At 42.1% G+C, this 15568-nt stretch overlaps 1 protein-coding gene across 1 annotated transcript in view; it reads left to right on the top strand.

Annotated features, from left to right (window-relative positions):
• The window catches only part of LOC146809835 (E3 ubiquitin-protein ligase TRIM11-like), a 221101-nt gene that overhangs the window by 72487 nt on the left and 133046 nt on the right, over window positions 1–15568 (top strand). Inside the window, exons 4-5 of the mRNA XM_085614913.1 lie at window positions 1288–1512; window positions 8833–8855. Coding sequence (XP_085471039.1) covers window positions 1288–1512; window positions 8833–8855 — 248 coding nt within the window. The remainder of the gene's footprint in view (window positions 1–1287; window positions 1513–8832; window positions 8856–15568) is intronic.

The raw sequence follows: 15568 nt of genomic DNA, 5'->3' as shown, positions 1-15568 counted from the left end.
TATTGTGATGATTTTAAATAACTGGAAACAATCAAAATCTATCTATCTATCTATCTATCTATCTATCTATCTATCTATCTATCTATCTATCTATCTATCTATCTATCTATCTATCTATCTATCTATCTATCTATCTATCTATCTATCTATCTATCTATCTATCTATCTATCTATCTATCTATCTATCTATCTATCTATCTATCTATCTATCTGTCTGTCTGTCTGTCTGTCTGTCTGTCTGTCTGTCTATCTGTCTGTCTATCTGTCTGTCTGTCTGTCTGTCTGTCTGTCTGTCTGTCTGTCTGTCTGTCTCTCTCTCTCTCTCTCTCTATCTATCTATCTATTTATCTATCTTTGAGTACATGGTGCAACTAGTCATATAACTAACAAAAATATATAATGTAGTTGATCAGTGAAATGCTCAAATTGCTTCTCTGAGGAACAGTGCTGCTTCACTTTTTTTTTGTGTGCAGTAGTCTTTAAGAGAGTCAAATCTCTCTCGACTAGCCTAATAAACATTGGAAAAGAGAAGAGGTCTGGTGTTTGCTTCCAGCTTTTACATTTGTCAGTGCTTGTTTCGAGTTGTCATGATTTTTCAAAACGTTATTGCTGGAAAAGCTGCAAAGACCTTATCAATCTGGAAAAAAAAAACATTTCCTAAACGCAAACATAGTTTATGTTCACAAAATGCATACATTGGTATAGCAATTCATGGCATTGAAAAGGAGTACTTTGTGTGTGGTTGTGCATTTCTTTAAAAGGTAGATGGACTTCACTCACAGTGAAGTTACACAGTGGCTGGCGTAGGCCGGCCCATGCGGTATGCCGTTGTGTCTGGAAGAAAAATGTGAATGACACAATAACAGTCCAATTGATGAAAAGGGCTGGCTGAAAGCCCCTATAAGTGAGTACATTCTATATATGGTTTTGATAACAATCAAAAGGTCTTGGTTTGCTCCAGACCTAAAAATGTGAATGACACAACAACGGACCAATGGATGACCAGATGTGCTGAAAGCCTCTATCAGTAAGTATATGATGCATATACTTTTAGTGATGGAATATCATTTATATAGACTGGAAAATCATGTAAATACTCCAGTGTATCCTTCTTCACAATCATGAGGAGTAGCTGAAATAAGCTGTTAAAAGGTACAAGTTTAATTCCTTCATGATGAGGCTAGTTAATTCACTGGAGCACCCTATGAACCAGCCCGCTCCATAAAGTATTAGAGGCTACTCTTGAACACTACATGACGCACATTTCTGTTGGTTTTTCCCATCAAGGAACATTTTCAAAGCAACAAAATTATGAATTCTTTTGAAAACATGCAGTTCACATTAAAGATGATGAAAATGCAGCTCCGTCTAGGCATGGAGGAAGAGCGGCACCACATCCGGAATCACACGGAGGAGGTATTGAAGAGATCAAGGATGCAGCAAGCTTCCTTGAGAGACTGCATCACCCTTTTGGAGAAGAAGCTTGCACCGGCGGATGTGGAGATACTGAGGGTGAGGGTGTGCCAAATGCTGAAAGGTGTTTGCACTTATAAATTGTGATTGCACCCGCAAATTAAACTATTACTTGTCGATAATCTTCCTTACTCTGAATTAGGAGCTCCAAACCAAAGTCTTAATGTTTGAGGCACAGTCCTACCTGCCAGCGCCCTCGCATGTCTTATAATTGTCAATGTAGTCATTTCTTTATTTCAGACTACACATAAAGCCTGGAATATAGGCCTGACCAGGGCCGGACTGGGAACACAAACCAGCCCTCGCAATCCAGTTGGACTGGGCCTGGGGAGGTGGGGTTAGGGGAGTGCTAGTGAGAAGCACGGCTGCAGCTTTTGTTACAGGGGGCCGATATTCAGGCACTGCTGCAAAACCATCCCCCAGTGACACAAGCATTGGCATAGCCAATAGGTCTCGCTTTTGGGACCTTATAAGTATTTAGTTATGCAGCACAATATCCTTGGTGCAACAACATCAACTGTTGCATAGCTAAACACTTATAAGGTCCAAAAGGCGAGACCTACTGGCTATGCCAATGCTTGTTGTTTTGAGAATCTGGTCACCCTAGTTACTGCCGATGCCCTGCCTCTTTCTGTCAATAGCCTAAGGGAATCACTGAGAATCTGAATCTTATACACACTGTAGTGACGGGCAGCGAGGAAGGCCTGCATTACCTGTGTGCTGTACAAATATCTATTACATAAGCTGTCGAGATAATTATGTTTCACCGCAATATTCAATGGGCCACCAGGTGGCAGCAAAGGCTCAGTTTTCAGTTTGATTCACACGAACATTTTTAGGTCTCGTCTGATTCAGCGCTTGCGCTGATCTGGCCGAGACATTTTGTAAACAGGCTTTTTCAAAGTGCTGCCGTGGCCTAAAGCTACAGTGCACGTGAACGTGCACGCGCGCCCTCCGTTGCACACGATCGTAATCGCGTTTGCGATCACTTTCACTTTCGCGGCCGCGTTGCCAAAGCTTGTTTTTAATTTCTCATGGTGACTGGCCCTTTTACTCCGGTTGTTACACGGTACTGTGCTTAAGTCAGTCAACACTATTTTCTTTATAGAGTTTCACTAACTGCAGGCACAACATGCTTTATTACATTCAATGCACCATGCGCGCGTTCACTTTTCAAGCAGCCAGGACACAGGCTTGAACCTGGCTCCCCAGCTGCAAAGTCGGCGGCTCTGTAAGGCCACAATTTCTCCCGCGCTTCATGTCGCACTTTGACTCATTTTAAGTGCTGTACATATCCAGCCTTAGTATCACCGAATGCAATCAATTTATTTTAAAGCGCTCGAACGACTTTTGGACGGTGGGGCTGGAATCAGCTCAATTACATCTCAGACAGCAGCTTGAGTGGTTGTTTTTAGTGTGAAGTGTGGCGTTCTGCTGAGCTGTTGTGAAAAGCTTAACAGGTGTGACGTCATGTACAAACCGCACCACAACAATTTAAGCAGAGTCATAATCAGGGTCACTGGAAGCATGCGACAGGAGAGGAATTCATTATGCTGACTGAATTACGAGGCAAGAAAAGGCAAATTATGCAGCGTAATTCGGAACATTTTGTGAGAGGATTACTTCATCATTTTTTATTTTTTACCCTTGTAAGCACTGTTTTAGCAAAGTTTTCAGTTTATTAGTACCACTTTAAAGCGCTCGAACGACTTTTGGACGGTGGGGCTGGAATCAGGTCAATTACACCACAGACAGCAGCGTGAGTGGTTGTTTTTAGTGTGAAGTGTTTTAGCAAAGTTTTCAGTTTATTAGTACCACTTTCATATTCAAATTCAAGCTTGTTTTACTTTGCTTCCATTTCTGTTACGTTTTTTCTGCCTTAGTTCTTTTTTCATTTCTGTTTTTATCTTTCTTTTCATCTTCCTTTCCTTCAGTCTTGATTTTCAATCTTTCTTTGTGAACTTCCTTTTATCATTTAATTCCTTCTTTCATGTTCCTACGTTTACATTTTCGTTTTCATCTCTCAATACTTCTTATTTCGGCCTTTTACACCATTATTTCCTTAATTTCTCCTTCATTTCATTGTTTTTATCATCTCTACCTATGTATTGCTGTCGATTTTGTTTTTCTCTTCCTCTCTTTCTTGCACACTTTCTGTTTGCTACCCCTTTAATTTACGCTTTTCTGTTAAATGTATTGATGTATTGATTTCTCCTGTACTCTCTGTCTCTCTTTTGGTGTCTGTGGTTTCTATAGAATTGCTAGGCCCTCGGCCCTTTCGTGTTATCTGAGTATTTATGTGCTTCTGTCTGAGTTTCTCTTGGACTAAAGGCAAAGAGGCCATAGAGACTACATAATTAATTTAATTTAATGATGATATTTCCCAATCATTTATCAGGGGCCCCTTTGAAGGTGGTGGGAGCTCTGGGCAAATGCCCACTTTGCCCATGCCTCAAAACGGCTCTTATGATTGGAAGCAGATTTAGTCTATAGCTCTAAGTCACTTAACTGCCAATGATGTTCTGAACTCTGATTGCTGACTGCCATCTTGCCTTGTTTCTAAAAGTCTAAGCTGGCGCTGCCTTCAGACACCCTTTGCCAGCCTGGCAGCAGTGACATTCCTCTTGTGATAACAGTTTATGACTTTTATGGTGGTAAAAAAAAAAGTAAAATTAGCAATGAGTCCCCAACGCTGCGAAAAAAAACTCTTAACACATCAGGGTATTACTATCTTGTTTTGCAGAAACAACCACACTACTCTGAGAGTCTATTTCAATAAAATGTAAAAAATGATGGACAGCTTATTTGCTCTGAAAAAAACCTGCTAGAGTTGTGGGGGGCTCCAATTCATACGAGGACCTCTGCCTCTATGCAAAGAATAATGATTTATGAAAAAATCATCCCTTTGGCAATTTTTGAAGCATGGTTTAACGTTATATTTTGATTAGATTACATGTAAGAATAAGAGGAAAAATAGAAAAAAAGAGATAGGATATTTTGATGAGATTCAACCAATGTCTACACAAATAGAAATATGATGTAGCGAAATATGCCTCCCTTTCTAAAACACTTGCAAATATCTCAGATGCTTGCATCAAATGTTTACACATATAGAACGTCAAGTTCACAGTCAAAGACAATATCTAGTTTAAAAGGCTCATGGGCAATGGTTTAAATGAGGTACTTTGAAAAAACATGATCAAGACGAACTTCTGTGTCACTTTTGATGCAGCATTAGGATTTACCCACCAAACAGTATTATCTACCACCAACAATTTACAGACAAAATGTAATAGAGAACGATTCTCTTTGGACTTACTGTTTTTAGGATTCTACATCAATTCATCAAAACAATACGCATATTTAAGCTTCCATACCCATATTGTTTCCCAAGTTTTACTCAGAGACCATTTATATGGAGGGATTTATTGACGGCTAACAGAAACAAGCATTTGCAATGCAATAGGTCTCGCATTTACGCGAGTTTGAGCGATTGACATTGCAAATGACAATGGCTTTTATTTTTGTTTCCGTTTTTAAAACCAAAATAAAAGGCATTGTCATTTACAATACCAATAGCCTAAACTCCTGTAAATGCGAGACCTATTGCATTGCAAATGCTTGTTAATTTTACTGTTTGTTTTGTTTCATCGGCAGTCTAAATGGTTCACCTATTACAATTGTAGATTTTGCGGATGGCTGTGATGTCCTTGCCAGAAGTTTATTTAGTGGGTGTTTGTGTGTAAATCTTTTGATCATAAGGTGTTTTACGAAATGTGCGTGTGGCGCCTTCCCAGTACATATAAATGTATTTAAAACACTGTAGTGATCTGTGTTTTATGTTCGGTATATGTGGAAACATTTAAACGTATGCAATGTGATTCTAGCACATCGACAATTTTGTGCGCATTTTTTACGCGTACAATTGGCTTTCTGAATTGCGATTATGGCGTAAAAAATATCTGCCATCCAATCAGTGTGTGCACTGCCTCGGCTCAGAATCAATTAGAAACAGCAAATCGCCATCCTCAATGTCATTACATCACGAGACCTCTGTCGTCTGCCTTATAACCTGGTTAACGTGTGCCCCACGTCTTGTCTTTTTGTTCAAATTCATTGCAAACTTTCGAGACAAAATAGATGCCGCAGAGCACTTACAAACCGGCATGTAATGCAAATAAAGAACGAAATAAATAAAGCTACCCGTCCGAACACTGAGGCACACTGGACTGGCTCACGTGCATAATGCGATGACTGATGGCTTCCGGTCTGTGAAGTGTTGATTTATAGACACGGCATCAGGTGTGCTAACGAGTCAGCACAAAATTAAGAAATCACTGTCTGCCTCAAAGGGATGTTTGGCTTTCCCTTTCGGCGTGGCAGTGCTCAAGGCTCCGACGTGTTTTCCCTGCATTAAATAAACTCACACTATGTTGCCAATACAGTCTTGTGGATAGCTCCCATCTTGAACAAGAATGAATTGGCCGCCCATGAGTGGTGCGCGCGCAGGCAAAAGTAAAACCAGAAAAGACAAGCGCGCGCGCCTCGTGCTGCAAGTTAAACAAGCAACAGAACATTGAAGAGGCGGAGCGAGGCGCGCGCGCATATGCGCATAACAGCAAGCTGGTGGCTGCCTTTGGCAGCACTTTAAAAACCCACTTATTAAATGTCTCGCCAGATCAGCGCATGCGCTGGCTCTAGCGAGACCTAAAAAACGACTCCACCACTCAAAAACCACCCCCCACCCTTCTGGCCCACCAGTAAAACGCCCTGTGCCCGCTAAGGCCAGTCTGGCCATGGGCCTGACTACTATAGATTTTAAAGTAGTGCAGATGTAAGAGCATATATTTTTTGTGCGCCTCTGTCCTAGTCCCATATTTAACATTTGAAAAGTCGAGAAAGAAGTATTTACTCTGACGCTTGTTACGTAAACACAACAAAACCCATGGGAAAGTAGCTTGCCTGACTTTTTTGGGGAGAACAAACAATATATAATATGAACTAGAGCAAAGCATGTCAGCTACCTTTACTATTTTGCAAACCTCTACTGTGGTCACAAGAAGATTTGGAGTGTTAGTGCAGCTAAAAATGCCTACAAAACATCACTATCTATTCCTGTTGCATTCAATAATAATGCTTCCTTTCTCATTAATGTCACAACTTGGACAGCTAAATCACATAATCAAATTCATGCCTTAATCTGCGTGCCAGGTTTCATGACTACCAGAGGCCTAGAAGCCATTTTATGCTTGCACATTTCTTGCATTTAGTAGTAAAGTTGAACCTCACTTTCAATTCTGGCCAACAGGGGTGTGATTGTAATCAAATAGTGAACTCCACAGTAAGTTTATGCATCTTTATCTTTCATTTAAGGTCTTCTCAAATTATTTCCATGAGAAGATCCTGCCTGCTGCTCATTAGATAGTTTCATGAAGTAAAAGTTTCTGTCACATGTTTATATTCCATTTGTATTGAGAGAAAAGTGCAGGAGAACGGTTCAAAATTGTATGCATTTTAGCATCAAAGGCCCCAACTGGATTTTCAGGAACAGCCCTGGTTGGTTGAAATGACAGCTGTCATCTTATTATGTAGTTTGCCTTTTGCTATTTAGCATTAGCCACATGTTAGTTTTTTAGGTCTTCCACAATGTTGTGTTTTAACAACTACAAAGGTTTTTTTCAGTTTTAAACTTTGTCATTTTTTCAATTATAATTGTAAACTTTGCACATATCAGCTTAACCTCAACTTTGGTAAGATAGCATTCTCCTTGTTACATGTTGTCCATATTATTCAACTTTACACTACCATTTTAAACCATATGTACATATATGTTCCACCTTAATCATCAGATAACACAGTCAGCTATCTAAACCTCTACTGGTCAGCCTTTCCATCTTACAGTTGTTCCTATCCATGTAAATGTAAATGTGCAGGAATTTATATAGCGCAAATCACCAAGCGGTCTCTAAGCGCTTGCTTAGGGAACCCGTCCTGGTATTCCCCTGTGAGATAACCCGGCAGGGCATCCGCAAGGTGAAAGCCAGGCATCCCGCCGCGAGGGGCCCATGTGGAGATTAAGCAAGCTATTGCCCAGAGTCGCAGAGTGTGAACCCATGAATCGAGTATGCACTGGAGCGAGAATTATCGAGTCCATGGACATTTATGGGCTCAAGACCCAGCCGAGCCGGGAATTGAACCCTGGTCCCGGGCTGACCTCTGCTTCCAGGTCTACCTCCTCTAACCAGTGAGCCACACTTCTCCATCTAAATGATTATGTTTCTCTACAAAATCCTCAGATATTTCCACACTGCGGTATGTGCTATACCAGCTATTTCATGTTTTTATCATGAGCCCAGCAATTTTTGAGTTCATCAACACCATCTTAAGATTTCGTCAGAAAACTTAAGGTTTTATCTCAAATAAAAGAGTCTCCCCCACCTCAATTACTACTGAGATACATTGGGCTTCTTTTGACACTGGTGGTCGGTACTCCGCTGGCCACCATAGAGATCTCCATCTGTTTGTTAGAGCTCTCTGTGCCTTCAGGGGTGCCTCTGCTACCACAGCTCTTCTGAAGGCACTGTGGCTCCACTGTATGGATGCCATGTTCAATTCTCTCCCACAGCAAAGGTTTTTTATTGACAAACAAAACTACCAAAGCAGGAGTTTGTTTTTTGTAAAACAAAAAAACAATGTTCCTGACATTGTGCGTTTTCTTCCTCTGTGTGGGGGTCCTTCTTGTGTTTTCCTCTTCAGGAAAACCAGTTTTTCCCCAGACAGTCCCAACTAGGAAAACATCCCTAGTAGGGTGGTCATAGGTTTTAACCCGCGAAGTGGGGGCTGTGCTGGCAGAATTATGATTGTTTACCTGACATTAAATGGAATCAGTGAACCATCAGTTTGGCCCACAGGGTACTCTGCATTTTTGTGGCAGGGTACCCTGGCCGCCAATCTCAAAATAATGCCCTTTTTCTATTTTTGAGTGCCCTTTTCTACTTTTGAGCGCTATACAGATATTTAACAAATAATTTTGAAATATATATTTAGGTCAGGTGACATTCTAACCTTATTTATTTTATATTTAAAAAAGTATTTCTGTAGCATCGGAGGCAGGCATATTGAGCGCTTTTTTGCGTCTTGCCTCAAAAAGCTGAGACCTTTCACTACTGCCCTGAAAAACACGCCATAGGATGCGCTGACCAGATGAGAATGCATAAACAAGTCCTCAGGGGAATTTTAGTCTCTGCCTCGTGCAACGGCCTTTACTCAAGTTTTCCTTTTGTTGTAGCACAAGACATTCCCAGTATGAGAAAGCTATTGAAAGGCACTGATCTGCTGTGTTTTTCTTTCTCTCTCTAGGATATGAGCAGCATCATTGGCAGGTATGGTTTATGCATTTCGTATTGCATGATACTAATGATAACTTATCCTAATATTCTCAATTATTAACTGCATAATGCTACTCCTACTCCCAATAATAATGTATTATATTTTTTGCGTCATAAGAAGCAGTTGCCGTTTATGCATTTCCTATCTCGTCAGATTAAAGAAAAGGCGTTTTCCTATTTATGGAACTCTGCAGGCATGTGTCTGACTGCGCGCACTAGAAATGCCAATGAAAGGAACGGCTCTATGCAGCAGCCTTCGCTGGCTGGTGTCTTAAGTAACTAAGACCTGCAGCAGTGTCCTTTCACAACTTAGAAACTGGCACTGATTGATTGTCACTGGAACTTCAAACAAATATGCTGCTTTTGGCTGAAAATATTTGTTGGAATATGTAAAATAATTTCAGAACACAACACAATGACATAACAGAAAGAAAAATAACAACCAAATGACAACAGGGCAGAGCAAAAAAAGATATTCAGAAGTGAGCGCAACACAACTACCCTCCGAAAATAACAGAACTCAAGATTATGCACGCAGAGAGAACAGCACAAAAAATCGGCATATTTTTCCCACTCTATAAAACACAGTACAACAAATGTGAACAAATTGTCTTGTCATACTACCAACTCCACAAACATGAGGGAATATTATCTAGGAAGTGGCGATGACAGGCGTTAGCCTCCTTGGCTTAACACCTCCCACCACCACTTCAGAGACGCCAGGCTGCACCCTATTCTCAAGAATGTGGTGCAGCCATGGCGCCAAGTCTCATGACTTAACGCCAACGCAGGCACCCTTGCACCAGGGTGCAAGGGTGCCTGTGAGCAGGGAGGTTTGTTTATGTACAGGAAGGTGTCCCTTCCTGCACATAAATAAACCGAAAATGCCATTTTGTACTTACATGTGTGCTGCTTCATGCAGCACACATGTAAGTTATAAAATGGCATTTTGTACTTACTTGTGTGCTGCTTCATGCAGCACACATGTAAGTTATAAAATGGCATTTTGTACTTACATGTGTGCTGCTTCATGCAGCACACATGTAAGTTATAAAATGGCATTTTGTACTTACTTGTGTGCTGCTTCATGCAGCACACATGTAAGTTATAAAATGGCATTTTAAAAAAAGGGTTTGTTTATGTATCGGAAGGGACACCTTCTTGTACATAAACAATCCATGGCATTTTGCTTTATCCATGTGTACTGCACAAGGCAGCACACATGGAAAAAGCGAAAACGAGGAGAAATGAAGCATTTCTCCTTGTTTCGCCACTTTAAGACCAGGATTTTCCTGGTCTTAAGTTCGGTGCTGCAACCTATTAGCGCCTCTGTTGATAATAGTTGGCAGCGTCGAAGTGAATGGGTGTTGCGGTGGAACGCCCACCGCAACATCCACTGCATGCCCCTTTCTCGCTAATTTTAGCGTTTAAGGAGCCCTATTACCAAGTAAGCGTTAAGCCACTTAACGTGGCTTTTAGCTACGTTATGTGGTTTAATGTTGCCTTGGTAATAGGGCGCTGACCCTATCGCCACCACAACGTCACAAAAAGTGACGTTGCGGTGGCGATATGGGCTTAGTAATATGCCCCTCTGACTTATGTTTTAAGGACTCGTGGTTCAGTAGTTAGTTGGGCCCCTAGTGAGTGTTGGGGAAGAAGTTCATCAAGTACAGATAAAATCTGACTCCGTTGGGGGGGACTTTTTCGAATCCAAAAAATATCTCTAATAACTCGCACTAAATGCAGACTTTGGTGTTAACACCACAAAGTCCACATGTAATTATCGGGCATTTTTTCACCACATAAAAATGGGCAGGTTTGCCCTTCTGAAAGCGAACGCATTAAAACTGCGGGAGTGCAGTGAAAATGCCGAGTTCCTGTTCGCGATACATGCGGTAACAATGTTTATGGCAATGTCCCAGGCCACTTTCAGTGAGGGCCTACGTGGGTAAAGGAGGTCTCTGAGCCCTCCCACCCCCCGCCCCTCCGGAGGAAGTCAGGCACCACCGCACCGACTGCCTCCCCTTCCTCACCGCTGCTTCTTTTTGAAACACACTCTCGTTTAAAGCGGCAGCCTGCACGACGCGGACCTCTCCAAGCAGCCAGTCACATAACGGACAGGAAAGCCATCTGCGTGACACGAAAACAAAAACATCCATTCCCACCAGCAACCGCACGCCACAGGTCTCCCAAACCACTTAATGTGGCAATTTCTTGTCGGAATCGAAACCCAAACGTAAAACTCGCGTTAGCAGATTTTCTCTGCTAAATTGTCTGATTTTAGACATCAACGATATACCGCATAGAGAAGGCATTAAGTTATGAATTTGGGGGGCATTCTTGAGCGGAGACGGGGTGCTGACACACACCTACCTGAACCTTGCAGCTGTTCCTGGGACACCTACGCTGTTGGTCTCCCCTGCCGCCGACGGAGTTCACGGCCGCAGTCGGGGGAGACTACAGCTCCCAGCAGGCTTAGCGCCACCACTACAACCTAACTTCCGTCTACCTTCGCGCCCGGAGGCGCACAAAAAGGAGAGGCTCCCTCGGTGGAGCGGGGGCATTCTTGAGCGGAGACGGGGCGCTGACACACACCTACCTGAACCTTGCAGCTGTTCCTGGGACGCCTACGCTGTTGGTCTCCCCTGCCGCCGACGGAGTTCACGGCCGCAGTCGGGGGAGACTACAGCTCCCAGCAGGCTTAGCGCCACCACCACCACCTAACTTCCGCCTACCTTCGCGCCCGGAGGCGCCCAAAAAGGAGAGACTCCCTCCGCGACGCGGGATGCGCGCGGGCGATGCCGGGCCAAGCCCGGGCAAAGGGCGGGCCGTTGTGTGGCCGTTAGGGGGCCGGAAGAGGTCGGGTCGGGCCACCCCCCTAAGCAAGGCGGAGTTGAACCAGGCCGCAAGTAGTTTATATTGACCTTGTGAGACGTATCCTGGGCTCAACCCTGTTGAGTCACGTACCCATTCCGGTTGTATACTCTTGTTAAATCGTGATATAGTTTGTTATTGTTTTATTTTCCTGGGAGCTTAAGTGACATTGGTACTCTATAATTACTTTACTGTGCAACATTAGCTCTGCGTAGGGCTACTGTTACTAGCTAGTTTTTTGGTCTTCTGCACCTTTTTACTTGTGAGGGATAAAAACGCGATTGTGGGTTGAAATGGCTAAAAATATTTCCACTATGGACAACTACTTGGTCAAAATGGTGAGTAAGATAAACAATGATAGAAGAAAATCCTTAGGGAAAGAGTCCACTTTAGAAATCTTCTCTCCTACAGATGTTGGTAGTGGTCCTATCATGATGGATTCTCCTAGCATTGAAGCCCCCCTTTTGGAGAATTCAGTCATCCTACCCTTAGATCACGAAGTACTAAACCAAGCCCCATTGGAGTTCCCTAGTGAGTCTATATTACTTCACTCTCCGCCTAAGAGAGCTGTCAGAAAATGCAGGAAAACACAAATCAAACGGGGGAACGCACATCCTAAACCAACGTTGGAACAAGGGCATAGAAGCACTGTGGCCCATAATGAGACCATAATTACTAAGGATGATGCGAATGGTGTTCTCTTGGGTCATATTGCCAAATTATTTGAGGCAAAATTAGATCTTATGACCAAACCTCTTATGGAAAAAATTGATTTGTTATCTACGGAGGTATCTAGGTTGGGTGGTCTCTTAGAAAAGATGTGTAAGGAACAGATTATAACATCACCAGAGTTATCAGTTCAACCCGACCACTCTGCACAGCCGGCTGTAATAGAGGGGATAACTTCCCCTAAACCCAGGGAGCCATCACGAATAGTTGGTAGTACTACACAGATAAAAGTAACTCCATCTAATAGTGTGAGGTCCACCACTCTTGCGAATAGACCAAATCATATTAACCTCCTGCCAGATTATGAACCCTACGTCATTGTTCTTTCAAATGTTCCACCCTTAGACTCGGCAGCACGGGATTTCCGAGAGGAATCTCATGATTCACTCAAACGGAAATCAGTCGCTTGGTTAAATAAAAATTGTGGCTTCCCCCCACATTTTTCCGATCAAATACTGTCTACTAGACGGGTATCTTTGATCGGTAATGCAAGGAAAAAATGTAAGGGGGATTGTGTAATTATTAATTTTAGACACCCCCAATATGTTGCGACTGTTCTACTTAGAGCAGCATTTTTGGATGTGGGGGAGACTGATGTGGGTGTGCACCCCTTGGGTTATTTTTATAGATACCTAGCTAAGGCACCACAACTTCCCAACAAACATAGACACTTGACTAACAGTAGAAGTATAAACTTTCAAATTACAACTGGAAACAGATTCTCGGCATTGAGCTCATTGGACCAAAACGACTGACTTCCACAGGCAGGGGAATTTATCACAGAAATACTAGTAGATACCCAGATGTGGAGACTTAACCAGAGCATAGAATACTTAGATTCTAAACTCTCAGTTCCAACGCAATACCTTATAGACATACAGACAGACGAGTTGACAATTAGCAATGAATCTACTTATCCTCTGTCGAGTGAGGTAGTCAGTTCGGGCGTATCTGATAAGTGCCATATAGTGACTACGGAGGTAAAGAATGATAATAAAGAAGACAACCAAGTTGCAGAGGTAAATTCTTTAGCCACATTTGAGGATGATATAGATAATGACAATACATTAACAGGAATAGTTTCACCTTATGTAAAAGAAAAATCAAGTATTGGACTGATATCCTGGAATATAGCTGGGTTATCCAGGAACCTAATGGATGTGGTATGGTGTTCTTATATTGAGAATTACGATATCATATCCTTACAGGAAACTTGGATGGTAGAAACTCCCCATAGGTTAGGGTATAAAACATTTAGTTCCAACGCAATACCATCAACCAGAGGTAGAGCATCAGGGGGGCTGGTTATCTGGGTTAAAGTTTCCTTGGAAATAGATGTCATCCAGTTATCCATCCCCTCTCCTGACCTACTAGGTCTCAAAATTGTTACAAGAGGAAAAGAAGCTATATACTTATTAAATATATACAATAGACCGTACCCATCTAATAAGGAATCAAAGGTGGTAGAACTCTTGGATTCCATTTTAGATACATTAGGAGAAAATGTAAAAGTGTTAGTTGGCAGGGATTTTAATTGTGTAAATATGAGCCTGTCCTGGGCCTGGAAACACTATTCGATGAGGAAGATGCTGCAAATAACATCTTGCCTTTAGAATCCGTAGGATCGGTAAATAGTACAACAGCCGCCTTACAGATTTTACAGCCGACTGTGGCGTATGACTTAAGGGCATGTAATGGCCGCTTTCGATCAGATAGACCAGCAGCTCCAACCTATTTTAAGGGAAATTGTAGGTCACACTTAGATTTTGTAATGGCTACCTGGAACATATGGGATCTGGTAATTGATTTCAAGATAGACCGCAGGACGGAGAGTGACCATTTTCCTCTCCAACTATGGCTTGACTCCCAATCATTCATTACTAGACCAGATGGAGAGGCCCTATTAAATACTTCGGTTGGGGAGCCACAGATAACTAACAACAGGCCATATATCTTGGGAACGCAAAAGACGCTGATAAATATCTACAATGCATTTACTGAAATTGTTGGAGCATCCCAGTTGCCCTTTGTGGGTACACAGGGTGTTCTTGAGTTACATTATAAGTTGGTAGATGCATTAACTCCCCTATTGAGTAAAATTTATAAAAAAGATGGAAATAGGAAAGGGAACCACCTTGAGTCGGTGAACCCATGGTATAACAAAGATTGTCGAATAGCAAAATCAAGGCTGATCCAGGCAGTAAAATCTGGGAATCGACTGGATATAAAAAATGGAAGACAGGCCTATAATAATACCATGGCCCAAGCAAAAAAATCATGGGATGAAAGTATATGGGAGGATCTCTTAAATGCAGCTAAGTTACGCGATCAGAGTATGTTCTGGAATTTAGTCGCCAAGGGAAATAAGAAGGGTAGATCATCAAAGGATATTTTCCTAGACGAAAACACATGGTGTGACCATTTTACTAAGCTCTATGCTAACAACAAGGAGTGTTGCTCCTTTACATTTTAGTTTAGAAGAAACCAACCAGGCATTACAAGCTGTTAAAATGGGCAAAGCCCCAGGCCCTGATAAAATTCCTGGCGATTTATTAAAACATGATGTGGAAGTGTGGGGGCCATATATACATTTCCTGAGTAATTCGATTGTGGCGGGCACACCGATCCCCGATTCATGGAAAGGGGCAGAAATCATAACAATTTTTAAAAAAGGTGATCGCTATGATCCGAGTTATTACCGCCCAATAAGTTTAATAGATATTTTACAAACAGACATATTTTAAATAGGCTTTTAGATTGGATTGAAGAGACTAAGATACTAACCAAATACCAAGCTGGATTTAGATAAAAAATAAGAACGGTTGATCAGGTGTTTAGGTTTATGTGTATCTGTTGGAAGTACATAAATATAAGGAAGGGTAGCCTCTATGTGGCGTTTGTGGATCTAAGGGCCGCCTTTGACCTGGTTCCGCGCAATTTGTTGTGGATTACACTAAAGAACATGGCGGTCCCAGGGGAACTACTTAAAGAACTTATCAAGCTGCACACAGGGAACTATGCTAAAATTAGATGGAGAAAGGATGGCGAAATCTCTAGGGCCATACCTGTGGATCGCGGTGTGCGCCAAGGTTGCGTGTTAGCAC

Source organism: Triturus cristatus, chromosome 7, assembly GCF_964204655.1.
Source record: "Triturus cristatus chromosome 7, aTriCri1.1, whole genome shotgun sequence".
NCBI classification, from domain to species: domain Eukaryota; kingdom Metazoa; phylum Chordata; class Amphibia; order Caudata; family Salamandridae; genus Triturus; species Triturus cristatus.
This window is presented reverse-complemented; position numbering and strand designations above follow the sequence as displayed.